This window comes from Odontomachus brunneus, unplaced genomic scaffold (assembly GCF_010583005.1).
Source record: "Odontomachus brunneus isolate Ranch 3 - 2012 unplaced genomic scaffold, Obru_v1 Obru_scaffold_027, whole genome shotgun sequence".
Classification (NCBI taxonomy): domain Eukaryota; kingdom Metazoa; phylum Arthropoda; class Insecta; order Hymenoptera; family Formicidae; genus Odontomachus; species Odontomachus brunneus.
In genome coordinates this window covers 34,766-50,562 of record NW_022639477.1, presented here as the reverse complement: position 1 = coordinate 50,562, position 15,797 = coordinate 34,766, and the positions used below count along the sequence as shown (strand labels likewise).

At 32.3% G+C, this 15,797-nt stretch overlaps 3 protein-coding genes across 5 annotated transcripts in view; 1 reads left to right on the top strand and 2 right to left on the bottom strand.

Moving 5' to 3' along the window:
* Positions 1 to 6,075: 6,075 nt before the first annotated feature.
* On the bottom strand, positions 6,076 to 10,074 carry LOC116842805 (NADH dehydrogenase [ubiquinone] 1 alpha subcomplex subunit 9, mitochondrial). Its single transcript, XM_032812510.1, has 7 exons — positions 9,904 to 10,074; positions 9,510 to 9,727; positions 9,030 to 9,323; positions 8,773 to 8,939; positions 8,132 to 8,260; positions 7,860 to 8,049; positions 6,076 to 6,380 (listed from the first exon to the last, which is right to left on the bottom strand). Exons 1-7 carry the CDS (start codon positions 9,941 to 9,943, stop codon positions 6,198 to 6,200), a joined length of 1,221 nt encoding a protein of 406 aa, XP_032668401.1. The 5' UTR covers positions 9,944 to 10,074; the 3' UTR covers positions 6,076 to 6,197.
* Positions 10,075 to 11,251: 1,177 nt separating this feature from the next.
* LOC116842759 (homologous-pairing protein 2 homolog) lies at positions 11,252 to 15,728 on the top strand. Of its 3 annotated transcripts, XM_032812419.1 has the most exons (4): positions 11,331 to 11,699; positions 11,916 to 12,086; positions 12,169 to 12,595; positions 15,584 to 15,728. In XM_032812419.1, exons 2-4 carry the CDS (start codon positions 11,934 to 11,936, stop codon positions 15,598 to 15,600), a joined length of 597 nt encoding a protein of 198 aa, XP_032668310.1. In that variant the 5' UTR covers positions 11,331 to 11,699; positions 11,916 to 11,933; the 3' UTR covers positions 15,601 to 15,728. The 3 variants fall into 3 exon arrangements, with proteins under 3 accessions (XP_032668309.1, XP_032668310.1, XP_032668308.1); XM_032812418.1 differs by lacking the exon at positions 15,584 to 15,728 and having other exon boundaries at positions 11,252 to 11,375; positions 12,169 to 13,667; XM_032812417.1 differs by lacking the exon at positions 15,584 to 15,728 and having other exon boundaries at positions 11,333 to 11,699; positions 12,169 to 13,667.
* The window catches only part of LOC116842758 (venom metalloproteinase 3-like), a 16,553-nt gene continuing 13,958 nt past the window's right edge, over positions 13,203 to 15,797 (bottom strand). The window contains exons 14-16 of the mRNA XM_032812416.1: positions 15,598 to 15,702; positions 13,673 to 13,820; positions 13,203 to 13,481 (exon numbers count right to left, since the gene is read on the bottom strand). Of these exons, the coding sequence (XP_032668307.1) occupies positions 13,408 to 13,481; positions 13,673 to 13,820; positions 15,598 to 15,702 (327 nt within the window). The 3' untranslated portion in view covers positions 13,203 to 13,407. The remainder of the gene's footprint in view (positions 13,482 to 13,672; positions 13,821 to 15,597; positions 15,703 to 15,797) is intronic.

The following is a 15,797-nucleotide window of genomic DNA, read 5'->3' as shown; positions in this document are numbered from 1 at the left end:
GAGGAAAAAGTTTTGCCGTACACGCTCTTATCAAACATACTGTATATCATAAGGATATCTTGAAGATATATCGCATATCCCAAATATATCTTTAGAATATCCCTGTGATATATTTTGGACACCTCTGCTGTGAGGGTTGTAATAGCACTAACATCCGTGCTTGTGTGTATGTGTTGCTTGGCTCCTTATACTATTTAAATATTTCTGTTAGTTATTCAGGAGCTTTCTATAATTTCTGTTTATCTGATATCGTAACGGCACGCCCGAGGTGTTTTCCTACGCGTAATAGCAATATTTAAATAATAACCGAATAAATTAAATAAGAACCGAATAAAGAAGTAATAAAACTCGAATATTAAATTATAGTAATAATAATATCAGTTCGACAATCGTGTGATAATATCCGTGAGTTGATAATAACGAAATAATGATGATCGAATAATCGGTAATAACAATACCTAAGCAACAGCTCTAACAAAAACTCTAGCCTTCACAAAGGTAAACCGACCATTGTCGGTCGCTAGGTAAACAGCCGCTCGGGCCGTTGACTGAGCGGCGCTGGGAAAGTGGGGAGGGGGCGCGCAGCCAGGCGCGCGTCACGCCATAACGCTATCAGCCGCTGAGGTGAGCGCATCGCGCGGGCTGCCATGTTAGTTTCTAAATTATTTCGCGCCGATTTTTAATACCGCATTTTGACTTTACCACAATTAAGGCAATAATTAACACAATTTGAGACGCGTACTTATCACGCGAGCAGATGTGGGCTTTACCGCAGCGGGTAATTACTGCGTTTCATTTACTTTTTTACTTGTTAGATGAAGAAACGTCTCGATCGAGCTCCTCAATGCCGATCAAATATTATCATTATCCATTTATTATTCGAATATTATTATTTCTTTATACGGTTGTCATTTAAATATTTCTATTACGTATTGCAAAGCAACTCGAGCCGTTACGACGATTTCCTTATCTCGTCTTATTATTGTGAGTAATTAATTGATACTACCGGACATTATTATACGGTTGTCAATCAGACATCATCGCCTATTAATTAATCGGGAATTATTACTTCTTTATTCGGCTATCGTTTAATTATTTTTTATTGCGCATTGGAAGGGAACTTAAACGTGCCGTTATGACAATTTCTTCTCAACGTCTTGCTATCGCGTATAACTATTTGATATTAATTTATTAAATTACTAATTGATACTAAATTAAATTAAATTTCTGTCACAGAGATCTAATAGAGAAGACGCAGTCACGTGGCTTTAGCGGATGCGATGCCTGGGGGATGCCGTGCCGGAGGATCCGGTTCGGACCTGGCAGAGTTGGCGTAAAGGTGAGTTTATTCTAAATTATTCTTTAAATTCGTCTTAAAATCTATCTTATTATTTAAATTCGTAATTAAAAATCCAATAAAACTGGAAATTCTTTTGTTTGAAATCAAGTTCCTTAATGCCACTATTGTCGTGTGTAATACTAAAGTAAATGTGCTTTCTGTTGCAGAGACGAAGCAGACGACCAGCCAACTCTTAGGAGCTGCTGCGCCGGAGGATCCGGCTCGGGCCGAGCGGGGTTTGCTCGAAGGTGAGCATCACTAATTAGTATTCATAATTAATAATTCGACAAGATTGATAATTTTGTTACTAAAAATTGAGATAATTTGAATTGAGTCAAAGATCGCGTTAAATTGTAATTATACGCGGGGAGAATTTTTCTAGGTAAATTGCCACTTGAAAAATGTTGATTTGTTCTGATTAAGAGATTTATTTGCAACGTCGAAAAAAAAGAAAGTGGAATATTTTAGTATAAATGCGTTCCGAAAAATTATCCCAGCGTGGGAAATATCGCGTTTATTTTTTTTTAATCTTTCAAAATTCTTCATTCAAATCAACATCAATGCACGAATCTAATCGACGAAACGGCATTTTTCTGTTTCAGAAACGAAAGCAGAATGTGGCTGCCCTGATCGGCGGTTCGGTGAGTCAAAACAAGAAACATATTGATAATAGAAAGACAAAAAGTCTTTCGATGTAGTGCATGCTTATAAATCAATGCGATTTACTTTGCTGTAGTTGTAGTATGCGTATGTGCCGTCCAATAAAAAGCACCCTGCTCGAAACATTTGGAAGATCGCTTTTTCAAAGAACAATTTAGTAATGCATATACCACATAATAAATTTGGCAAATAAATTTTCAAGTAATTTGCTCCCAATGAACATATATTTATTAATTGATTAACTTAGATAATTGATTGGTCGACGATTTTCGTCGGAGGAAATTTTGATTAACCAAACCTCAATACTATCTTAAGATGCTTAAAGTATTAAATATACGCTCTGAACATTTAAAATTTTGTAAAATTATTCAGTTTTATTGAATGCGATCTTCCAGGTGTCTTGAGCAGTGCGCCAATGCGCACTCAAAGAGATTGCGCCACATAGATTGTGCTACAGAAAATGCGCAATCATATCACCCGCGTCATAGATCTTCCGCCAGTCGTTAATTTTCTCAATTTTCTCTCTCGCGTGAGCTTGAATCGCGATTGAATTTCATAGAGTTTGTGCTTCGTTATTAAGTAAAATTTGATATCGTGCGGCATCTGTGCAAAGCGATCTAACGTGATCATGTAAACTGCTTGCAAAATTAATTTCAATCGTCGGAAAATTTACAAGTTTCAATTTTTTACTTAGAATTTTCTAACGCAGATCACAATAGAGACAATGTTAGCGAGCGTTGATCCTTCACGAAAAATGCGATGTACATAAGTCAGACATGCGAGCAGTTGTTTGTTTACTTAAGCTGGCCACACACACTTTTCGTAACAGTAACTGTAAGACGTAACGTAAGAATTGACGATCGAGTATTTATAAACATGGCGACTTTACGTTTCGACGATTCTCAACATGGTCAATTCTTACATTACATCTTACGATTACTGTTACGAAAAGTGTGTGTGGCCAGCTTTTATGCGGCGTGCAAGTTCCATCAAACAAAGACAGACCTCTCACGCGGTAACATTTTTTTCACGTGAATTTTGAATAGAATCTTTATCTCTATCGTCACAATTTTCATAATTTTTTATTTTTCGTTCACGCTCGCATTCGCGATTATTAATTTGATAGATTTGCGAATTTCACTGAATTGTATTTGCGGAAGAGTCGCGAGCGAACTTCGCAGAAATATTGCGGAGTTGTTATCCGCAAAAGTATTGCGGAACTGTTATCCGCAAAAATATTGCGGAATTGTCTTCGCAAAGGTAATGCGGAGCTGTTATCCGCAAAAATATTGCAGAGTTGTATTACAGTCTACTACGCTGCATCATCGAAACGTTACATTAGGGATATTCCGTATCGGACGTGAGAATTTCGCACAGATTACTTCACCCACGCGTCGAAAGATTTCGCGAGATCGGCCTTCGATTCGTGCCGCGTGTTCCCCTCGCGCGCGCGCGCTCGCGGATTTCGTTTTCTTCGTAAGCCATTTGCGTCGCGCGTATATCAAAGCGATGCACTACAACTCGATTGGACTGTTGCTGAATTCGTCGCACATACTCGTCGTTTATCCGAAAGGCCGACATTTCCTCGAAGACGCAGTTCACGATATTTCATACGCAATTCGCAACTCGGAGTGTATCCCTCAAAAGACACGGGATTTTTCGTGAAACCTCCGTTAGATTACCGCGGTCGGGAGTGAATTACAGGCGACGTGGGATGCGAGGATACATTGCAGTATCAAATGCAGCGACAGGATGGCTGGTGGACCCTGGACACCGTGGGACGACGCGCAATGGTGAGCGTTCAATTTAGACGCTCATATAATAGACACAAAGCGTCACTTTACGTAGATTGCATGCACGTAGACGTAAATCGCATTGGGTCCGACGGGAAGTAAAGTAAGAATTGGAATTTGCAATTTGCCGGAGTTACGTAAGAATGATCCAACCAAAGAATTTAGCTCTGAAATTTTCGCGATAGTTCAACGAGTCAAGCATTTACATTTCTTTAAGAGTACTGGCTAGCTCAATCCTTAGAAAAATGTGCAAAAAGACATGACTGGTCAAAAATAAAAAAATTTCTTAATTCATTTCGAGCATCTATAAGACTCGATTTTTTTGTTTGGTTTAAAAAGATGTGAATGGATTATCCATTGATAAATGGATACTCCATTCACATCTTACAGCTTATAATTTTTTGAATTGGATCATTCTTGCATAACAATGGCCAATTGAAATTTCGACTCGCTTTCTTCTCGTCGGATTATTTCTTGATGATACATTAAACTGATATATTTTAACATGTCATATTTATATATTTTGTATATGTTATATATGCTTTTTTATGCTTTATATATGTTTTATATATACCCTATGTATGCTCTATATATACTATTTGATTAATAAACTTTATGTTTAACTTGTTATGTCGTATTATATACGACATAATATCTTTTTGGAGATATTTTCTTATGCATACGCGTTTGTTGTTGACAAGACGAGAAATTAAATTTCGACAAATTAAAGACAACAAATTAAATTATTAAGCTGAGACTTGAACCGAAATATTTCGATTTCCCGCTAAATTATTAAGCCGAGATTCAAACCGATGTGTTTTAAGGTTCCGCTAAATTATTAAGCCGAGATTCAAACCGATGTGTTTTGAGGTTCCGTTAAATTACTAAGCCGAGATTTAACCGAAGTGTTTTGTATTTCAGCTAAATTATTAAGCCGGGATTCGGACCGATTTGTTTTGAGTCCCCGCTAATTTATTAAACTGAGTTAGTTAAGCCTGGGATAATTTTTTAAAGTTGCTTAAAGAAATTTTCGCGTTTGTAAAGGTGTATTCTCAAAAATGACATAAAAATTTCGCTTTGCAACGTCTCTTGGATGTGCCTTAATATCACTCTATTCCCTTAGTAACACGCCCAGAATCTTGAACATAATTTTCCAATAGCTCAAAGTCGCGTTCATAACGTTAGATCCAACTTAACATCGTAGAAATGTCGGATTAACCGAAAGTCGGTCATGTTGCTGCAGGTTAAGTCATGTAGTGTTAGCATATAGAGCAGCTTCTAGGATAGTTTTTTAGGGTTTTTGAAAGTAATATTCGCGTTTGAGAAGGGTGTATTTTCGAAAATGACGTCAGGCGCGTATATTTCGTTTTGCATCGTTTCCTGAGTGACAAGGTGTGTTTGTATCGCTCTACTCTTTTAGCAGCACGTCCAGAATGTTGAAAATAATTTCTCAATATCCCAAGGTTGCGCCCAAAATGTTACATTTATCGTAGCAGTATATTCGGATTCTCGCGCATGTGCAGTGGCACTTATTCTGCGCATGGTCTGAAAGTCGGTCATGTTAGTGTAAGGTTAGGTTAGGTTGTTCTACAATTTTTATTTTTTGCTATTTTTCGATAAAGTTGATAGAATTCGAGTAAAAAATTATTGAAACCAATAATTTTGTAGATATTTCCATAAATATCTTAGAAAATAGAGGTCGTATGAAAAAATTTTTCAAACAAAAGTTGTTTGTTTCTTTATTCTTTACAGAATAAAATTCCGTAATAAAAATGCATATTTCTGTTTAAAAAAACAATGTTGACCTTGTCCTACCTTTGGCGACGCATATGTAAGGTTAAGCTCATAAAACCAGTAAATAGATCTTTTTAAACTATATAACTTTTATCTGAAACATTTTGTTCTAAAATGCTCTGTTTCCAAGACGAAAGGGGTGTACGGGTAGTCTCAGACACTTTGTATAATTCTTGACTGTGCGTGTGTGTGTACTCATGTACAAAATAGACCAAGCCCAGACAACATAATGTCTAAAATCGGGACATGAGACGTCTTTAAGATGTCTTTCAGACGATTTATGTATAAATGTCTTTAAGGTGTTTTAAAGATTATCTTTAAGACGTTTTATGTCCCGATTTTAGACATTATGTTGTCTGGGAAGTTTTTTCCATTCTTGCGAATAAGAAATTCCAATATGAAATTGTTGAACACAATGGAAGATTTTGATAAATCCACCAAAAATATATACGTAAAATTAACATAAATTATAGAATATGAAAATGTAAATAATTTAACATATATATATTTTAATCGCGATTATTTAATTAACAATATACTCTTTACAGTAATGAGAGTATACATTTTATTTTACATTTATTTTAATCTAGTAATCTCTAGCTTGGGAGAGTTTAATGAATTGGTACAACCGGTGGATCAGGAACAGGATCGAATTCTCCAACACTTTCACTATATTGAAGATCCTTGCGGTAAGGTCTCAACTCCCAGTGCATTCGTGATTCCATGGTAGTTAATGTAATACCAAGATCTTCTAAAGTAGGTAATTCCTTTAATACATGGTCGGATATAGATTCCTGTAAAGCAAAAAATCAAGTTTAGTAATATTATATGAAATTGTATTTAAGCTTTTAGATTTTATTACTATAAATTAATTTTGGTTAATTTTGGTTAATAAAAAACGTGTAAGGATATTGTAGTAACGAATAATTTTTGTGTGATGATAATAATGATTATATTCAGCAAACACAATGGGTTAAATGATCTATTTTTGAGAGATGGATGTTATCAGTAGATCTAAAAGTATACATCAATCATAGATAATGTTTTACTTAATGCACAATTCTTGCGTTTCTTAAACGCAACAAATATCGACGATGTATTATACGCACTGTTTTCTACCTTAAATATACATGGGAAATTAGCCGCCTTCCATCGTTGAGTAAATTCTAATGTATCTTGATAATAATATATTTAAATTTCTCCCCTATCTAAATTAAATATATACTCTATTCTTTTTATTGCATATGTAACATTGTGAAAAATACTGCTTCAGGTAATAGATCTATTATGTAACTTTTAACAACAATGTCGATATTGTTGCGTTGTCATTGCGCAAATATTTGACGTTTGCAAAGCACATGTAACTTATTTTTTTATACCTATTTTTACTTATGATTTTGCCACGTTAATTTTATAATTTATTGATAATTTATTGGTGATTTTTGCAATGTGATATTTTGTCACTTCTGGCATCGTAAATCAAGATGGTCGCGATAAGTAGAGATACAGAAGCCTCAAGACTGAGGAAATATCACAGTGTGCGACACATTATCGACATTGTTATCTTTCCTAAAAATCTTTTCTAAAAATGATTCGCTAACATTCTTGCGCGCTTCTTATTAACCAAAATTAACCAAAATAAAATCGTAGTGATAAAGTAATATTATCTGTTTTATCATCTAATATAGTTTGTGAAATTATTTGAAATATTAGTGATTTTTTTTAAAGTTACATCTACTTTCTTTTTCCTCCGTTCACTCATTGACCTACGTGACTAATAATCGCTGCATTCAGCTTCAAAACTGCCAACTTTATAAGACCTGTGAAAACCTTCTTAATTTCTAAAAAGTTTTTATTGAAATTGCTCTTCTATACATGTTATATTTCTATTCATGTTATGTTACAGTTATTTCTATATATATATATATATGTATGTGTGTGTGTGTACACATACACATACATGCGTACACACACTATCACATATATATTATTATAACTATAATGATAGGACACTAGTTTTCATAAAAACTTATCAATAATTAGAGAGCGCTTTGCAAGTTTTATGATGTGGATAATCCTCAGATTAAGAACTCCGCGATAGTCAATCGCGTGGCTCAACAGATAAATAGAAAAAGCAAGGACAAGAAAGTAGATGTAGCCTATGAAAATCACCTTGAAAATTCAAATAATTTCGAGCACGGGTTCTTTAAAATTGATATCTATTTTATACTTATGATAATATAATCGTATTATGTAGTATTAAAACAACATACCCTCTCTAAATGTTCCCATTGCATATATCCCAATGGATATGCGAGACTCACAAGTTCATTTAAAGAAACTTTGAGCTTGAAAAGCGGTGTATATTTCAAGTCCATCCTCTTATAACCATATCCGATTGGATCGCGTACACGTATCTTATAGAACCAATCTAACAAATCGGCTAACTTATAACGTTTCGGCCTGTACAAAGATATCAATATGAGAACATAAAAGCAACATGAGAAACGATCTGATCGTGTAAGTTTATTATATGTCTACATACCCAACAAACTGATAAATTTTACCAGCGGTGCTTGGATCTTTTGCAATAGCCGTAATACCTCCAGCAACATCATATACACCTACTGGTTGCTTTTCCGTCTTTTCACCCTTTTCCCACATCGGTATTGTTCTATGTGAGAATAAAAATTTTCATTTTTAACTCATGATTTTTATATTTAAAGTAATTGAGTAAAAGTTATTTTAACATTAACAATTTTATAATAAGCCTCTTTTTGTTTTTATATCTATTCTATATTGTCACTTCACTTTCTAAAATCCCATTTCTTTCTAAAATCCCATTATGTAAAATTTTCTGCTCTTTGAACAATTTTTTTTTCTTAATGATTATGAATACATTATAAGACATGTAGTTGCTAACACTTTTGACAATTATTGATTGAAATTTGCAATTATTGCATTTTTTAATTAAAATTAAAAAGTGACCCATATTTCCACTTTTTTCCCTACAAACTATATTTTATATATATATATATATAATATATAATATAATATATGGCAGTTTATTTGGAAGAATTGCCTATAAAATAGCCAAATAATTGATACATGAAATGGATTCCATATATTACAGTATGTTAAGTATTTGGAAAGTATCTCTAAATAATTTATTCACATACAGTTTACCTGAAGTGACGTCTCAATATACCACAATAGATTTTTAAAAATCGGTCCTCTTGACCCCATATGTCTGATGGCCGTATAATCGTAGCCTCAGGAAACTCTTCTCGCACTGCTTGCTCTCCCTCCCATTTTGAACGAAGAAATTGGGAACCATCTTTCAATACATGTGACTTGGCATGAAAAAGATTGTTAATACAGTAAAATTATATATACTTTAATTAGCATGAGACATTATAAGATATAGTTATAATTCAATTTACCTCAATTTCATCACCTACGTTTAAAGCTGATAGATGGATAAAATGTTCAATATTAGCTTCCTTACACAATCTAGCAATTCTTCTAGCTCCTTCAACGTTTACATCATGGAAAGTAAAATTTCTGGTTTCCCAATCTCGTCCAATCAAATTGATAACAACATTAGAATATTTAATGCACTTCCTTATTGAGTTTTCGTCACGGATGTGGAAAGGATGAAATAAAATTTGTCCAAGATCCCCACAAAGTTTCATAGGCAAACAGTTGTACATGTCACCTCTATATGGTATTATTACCTATAAACATTAAGAATTATAACAATCAATAAAAAAATTTATTAGACTATTTATTTAGCTATTACTATACACAGTCATGATGCAATGATATTGGATGAATTAATTCAATAGTCAGCTCATTAGTTTAAGCATACATATACAATTGTTTCTTCCTTATTATTTGTAAAGTGCAATTTTCATATATACCTGAGTACCAATCTTCCCAAGGCGATTGCACACATACCGTCCAACAAATCCTGTTGCACCAAATAATGTACACACTATCCCATTGAAAGAACTACGGCCACCGGTACCTCTCTTTAAGGAAGCAGTGGTAGGGTTCTTTATAATTCGTGGTTCCGACGCGTAACAGCGAGTAGAATTTGTTTGCACCGCAACAGCAGCGATACATATTGTCTGTTTCTCTGAAATGCACAACAAATGCAAACTGTTATTGTTATATAATTACAAATTGATATGTCATAGAAAAATGTGGATGACATAATAGGTAGTTTTATAATGCATCAGTATTGTGAGTTTTTAAAGAACACACTGAATTATTGTTGTAAAAGGTAAAAATGAATGAATATAATAATCTTACTTGCTGCTCGTATACTATACTTCGGAATCAAGGCGGCCATCTTCGTCGGCAATCCATATGAACTAAAAATTAGGGTTAGGTGACAGTTTCCCGAAAAGTGGAGGGGATAATGTTGGTACCACAGATGTCTATACTAAACTAGTGGTCTGTTCTTTTCAGCTGCACTGCTGAACTGATACAATAAGTTAAAGTGAGACAAGTATATGTGTTTTCTCACTCTAATTTATTGCACCAGTTCAACAATGCAGCTGAAAAGAACAGACCATAGATTAAGTGCTTTCCAATTTCTTAAAGCCCATTCTACAATTGCGTAAGCGTAGTCGTGAACGTAAAGGGACGTCTACATTGGAAGTAAGCAGTAAGAAGTAGAAAATAAGAATAAGAAATTGACCAATTATAGTTGATTATTCTTCTCACATTCGACTGTGGTTGGTCAATTTTTTACTCTTACTTCCTACTTCTTACTACTTACTTGCAATATAGATGTCCCTTAAGCGTCTTCTACAAGGGCAGTAGGAGTAGTAGTAAGAAATAAGCAGTAAGCAAATTGACCAATTCCATTCTCACGTTTCAAAAATAATCGATTGTGATTGGTCTATTTACTTACTGCTTATTTCTTACTACTACTCCTACTGCCATTGTAGAAGACGCTTTAAAGCCCATTCTACAATTGCGTGAACGTGGTTGTAAGTGGTTGTATGTGATTACGACACCAATCAGAATAAAGCAATCAGTAAATAAAACATTCGGATTAGTTGACTCTTACGATCACGACTACGCTTACGCAATTGTAGAATGGGCTTAAGAGTCAACCAATCCGAATGTTTTATTCACTGATTACTCTGATCGGTTGTCGTAATCACTTACAACCACGTTCACGTAATTGTAGGATAGGCTTAACACATCTTGATACACACATACACAAAACCAGTTTATTGTAGGCCTGTTCTTTATAGCTGCACTGCTGAACTAGTGCAATAAGTTAGAGTGAGAAAACTTATTTTGTTTCACTTCAATATATTGCACCAGTTCAGCAGTGCAGCTACAAAGAACAGGTCTTGTGATCACATATTATCTAAAATATCTTGTAAGATAATATGCAACCAATAAACTGGTTTTGTGTAACAGTGTACGCAATTGGAAAGCACCCAATGAGATTGACAATGGGCAGTAAGACGTAAGTAGTAAACAAATTGACTAATTATAGTCGATTATTTCTGTAATAATCGACTATGCTTGGCCAACTAGACATAATACACAATGCATAAGGAAACGAACCAACCAGAGCCTTCATTTCTTTGGTCACGATGAAAATAAAGGATTCTGGTCAATTTCTTACCGCTACGGCATACGATTCTCCATTGTAGATAGCCTTTTACCCATTTAATTCGGCTACATCTGAGGTACAACCGCAGATGGCACTGCAAATCAATGTTCAATTTAACAAGAGCGAATTTGGATTCTGTTTTTAGGTGAATAGCAATTACAGTTTCATTTCATTCTTTCTTTAAATTCCGACTTAACCACCGTTACGCTAAGACGTTTTCGAACACGACCGCGAATTTTTTTGAAACGTTCCTCGACGTTTTCTAAGGATTATTTCTCAAATTTTAGTTTATAAATATGCAGTCAGAGCAAGTGTCGAAAGACCGCCCAAACTAATTATGAACAAGAACAAATTTCGTTTCTTTTCTTTTCAACGTTTCTTTTTCTTTATTTGTTTTATTCTAAAGATAAAAAGAGTAACCTAGTTCAACTAAGAAGAAAATTATTAAGAAAAAGAAATTTTAAGAGAGGTTAGAAAACTATTTATATTTGAGAATGGAGTACCTGAGAGATATGTTTACATAATTTATTTTTGTGTACATTATATGCGTATATAATATATATATATATATATATATATATATATATATATATATATATATATATTTTTTATCTCTTAAATATTTGTGGGTCTTTATTTGTTTTATGTATCTTAATTATTCCATTAATTATCTTAAATATTTCAGTATAAATAAATTGTAACAATGGCTGTACATATTGTATATAATTACATGAAAACACAAAACAGACCTTACAGCTCAAATGATATAGTTACAAATTTGCATAATGAATATAGCAAAGCTATAGTTCAAAACGCTATAGACCAACTGGTAGCTGATGGAAAACTATTTGAGAAAGTATGATAAAAATTCTATAGTATATATAAAGATATAATACGTTTATAATATTAATTTGTTCTTATTTTGATTTATACATTAGGTTTACGGCAAACAGAAAATATATTGCATCATCCAAGATTCAAAACACGACATAGATGAATTAATAAGGATTGAAAAAGAATTGCAAACTCATGCCAATGAAATTAAGAGCAAATATAAAGAAGTCATGAAAGAAATTAAGGATAATGAAGTTCTATTGTCCTCTTTAAAGTCTAGTCCAACACAGAAAGATTTAGAAACAGAAAAGATCACTTTGCAACAAAACATAAGACAAATTGTACACAAGCTAGATTCATTAATGGAAACAACTGACTCTCAAGACTTACATGAATCTAAAAGAAAGGTAAAAACGCAGATGGATGAAAACTCTCGTCAATATCTAAAAAGGAAAAGATTGTGTACTGAGATAATAGACTGCATTTTGGAAAATTATCCTGGTGGCAAGGATGAGTTGTACGAAGAAATAGGTATAAATACAAACGAAGGAATGATATAGTAAATCAATTATATGGATTAAGTTTTCTGTTTATAATTGTCTTGAAATAGTTTTTTCTTAACATTTTCAGACTTATGTTACATATTTAGTTGTTTGTGATTATCTGAAACAGTTTCTTTTTAATATTTTAAGAGTCGTATATTGTATATTTATATTTATGCGATTGCCTTAAAATGCAGTTTCTTACAATTTTCAAACTTACATGTCATATATATTTATGTATTTAAAATTTATGGAAAAATCTGATTCTCAAATATGCAGCTTTTTGATATAAAAATTATATTAAAATATGTTTAATTATTATTTTAAGTTACTGAATAATGTATATTCTGGTATCATTTTGAAGTTAATAAGGAAGTAAAGCAACATTTATTGATTAGTTTACAGTCCTTTTTTTATTTTTTATAAATATGTAATGTAGGATACTAATAGGTAGATCAATATATATAAGTTAGAACTATTATATTCTCTTTACTATTTTCATATATTATTGAAAGAAAAAGAATATAATATTCCTCTAATTTCATATATATGATAAGATTTACAATATTTTAGTATTATTGTGTAAATTATATATATACATAACATAATTTTTTATTCACATGCATAAGATATTATATACAAAAAAAATAATATACAATATCAAATAGGTGGGAAAATAGCATATTTTTAACAAAATAATATGTATTAGAATTGTAATATGTATTAGAATTATGTTTTTTTGTTTGTATATTTACATGTGTAATCCCAATTACAATGTAAAATTTAGTGGTAAACATCAGCCTATGAGCTTAGGAGCCTTTTATTACGTTTTATGATCTCCCTATTCTTAATCTTGTTCCTAACATCTTTAAGTTCTGTAATATACAGATCATGAGATTAGTTTATATATTAAAGATTAAAGACTTAACATTTTACAAAGAAATTACACGCATAATCTTGTTTGAGCCAACAGTATATAAATAATTTAAGTAATTTCTGTGTACGCGATATTATAAAGTTACCAATTCTTTTTTTCAAATACAATTTTATTCAATTCAATACTTACTTTGGCCTAATCTTTGTTTTATCCAAGGAATTAGTTCGATCTTTTGTTCCTTGAAATGCGGAAGATGTTTACGTTGCTTTTCTGTCAATTTCTTTCCTTGGTCTTTAGTCAGTGCTCCTTCCAAAACGCATTTACCGTTTAAACAAATCTAAAAAAATATTGAACAATAAATAATGGTTTAACTCACACATACAAATAAATATACGGGATAAGACAATCACTATTAACTATTGAATAGCTTAGAGTTAAAAAAATTTATCTAATAGAAATTATAGAAAAATGATTGTTTTATGGCGATAACGCTTTTTTTAGATAAAATAATTTCGAAGATTGAAAGGTCACTTTTGTTTTTCTTTTTTTTAGTAGAAATATATAATTTTTTAAACATAAATTGATTCCTCTAATTATTATATGTATAAAAATAGTGGGATAAAATCATCGAAAAATGAATACTTTTTAAGATATTTTATATTTTATCCTGATACTTTTTATTTTGTACGTTTCAGTAAAAAATATAAAATATAAACTTCTATTTTTGATTATCTTATCTCAATACTTTTTAATGTAGAATAATGGGAGGAATCGTTCGTTGATATTACTGCCGTGCTAAGGAAAAAAGTGGATAACTACATTTGCCTTCAAACTGAGAAAATCGACGAAAACTGTTTGCTTAGAGAATCGTAATGGAAAAGTAAATATCTATGAATACAAAAGCATGTATTGGGTAAATCGGGTACGCTTTTTTTATTCTGCAATAAAAAATAAATTTTTTAAATATTTACTATTTGAAAATGCACTTAAAGTTCTTACTTTTTGAAAATACAAGAGAAAAAAGTCGCAAAAATTTTTAACTAAAGTTAACCTGTTTTAATTTTAATAAATAATAATAATTTTTAGTTTTTATCAATATAGTTAGACGTAGTTCTTTGTTACGAATCTATTAGTATAAAAAACTCATTTTTTTTTAAATGTGACTTAACTACTTTTTTCCTTGGCACGGCAGATTAATCTTTCTCGCTTTTGATATCACGGCTCAACATGTTTCGCGGCGAATACCTAGGAATCTTAAGGGGATTCTAAAATGAACACTGGGACAGGTATTTATAATCGAATCTCATATCTAAGATCGTCTTAAGATCATCTTCAAATGATGTACGGATCATTTTATTGGCTATATCTAAAGGGTACCAATCTGAAATATGTATAACTGTATAAACTGGAACAAGCGCAAGCCTGCTTATGCAGGATGAGAGAGAGAGTATGTTGAATATCTCGAATAGTTCTTTGTATTTGTCTATCTTTTGTTGATTTTACTGTACTTTATCCTCTCCACTCTCGATCACATTGTAGCCCAGATAAAGAAAATGAAAAAATCAAGAACCTCTCTTTCATCTCGTTTACTTACCGATATTGGATATTGTATAACACACATAAATATTGTAGGCAGTGCATGTTCCAGTAAGGAAAATCCACACTTTAGCAAAAAAGCAAAAACAGAATAGCAGAAACCAATAAGAACTCGCGCTGATGATCAAGTGGCAGTCAACAGTTTTTGTTTTTCTATTAGGGCGAATTCTGATTGGCTTCTGTCTTTCTACTTTTTCTACTTTTCTGCCAAGATGCGAATTCTCTCTTAGCATATATTCCAGCGATTTTACTTTAGTACCCGGAAAAAGAGAATCGATTTATATTTAGAACGTTATGTTTAGAACATTATATAAAGAAACGAATATAAACCTTTAAATCTTCGAAGTTTCCTTCGAGCTTCTATGTAGAAAAAAGATTTTACTGTTCCTGACCAAAATTACTGTTTCTATATCAAGTTCTATATCAATTTCTATTGATAAAATATTCTTCTACTTTCATTACGAAGATGTTCAAGGTGGTAGCAATTATTGTTTTATTTTGTAGAAGTGAAAGCTCACTAAATCATTTCCGCAAGGTGAGCCTTCCGCTGCTGCAGCCACTGCTCTACAAAAATGAAATCCAGGATACTCACATTCCAGACGAGTGCAGACTGTAGTATCATTCTGTGCAAAAAATTAATGTTATAAGCTTCCTTATATATATATATATATACATATATATACATATATACATATATATATATATATATATATATATA

Bases quoted from the DNA above. Each gene is read 5' to 3' on its own strand.
- LOC116842805 (XM_032812510.1), bottom strand. From the start codon at position 9,943: ATGGCCGCCTTGATTCCGAAGTATAGTATACGAGCAGCAA. The intron at 8,050-8,131 runs GTATGTAGACAT...ATCTTTGTACAG, and splicing joins AAAATTTATCAGTTTGTTGG to GCCGAAACGTTATAAGTTAG. The intron at 6,381-7,859 runs GTATGTTGTTTT...TTTGCTTTACAG, and splicing joins AATGGGAACATTTAGAGAGG to GAATCTATATCCGACCATGT.
- LOC116842759 (XM_032812418.1), top strand. From the start codon at position 11,934: ATGGCTGTACATATTGTATATAATTACATGAAAACACAAAACAGACCT. The intron at 12,087-12,168 runs GTATGATAAAAA...TTTATACATTAG, and splicing joins ATGGAAAACTATTTGAGAAA to GTTTACGGCAAACAGAAAAT.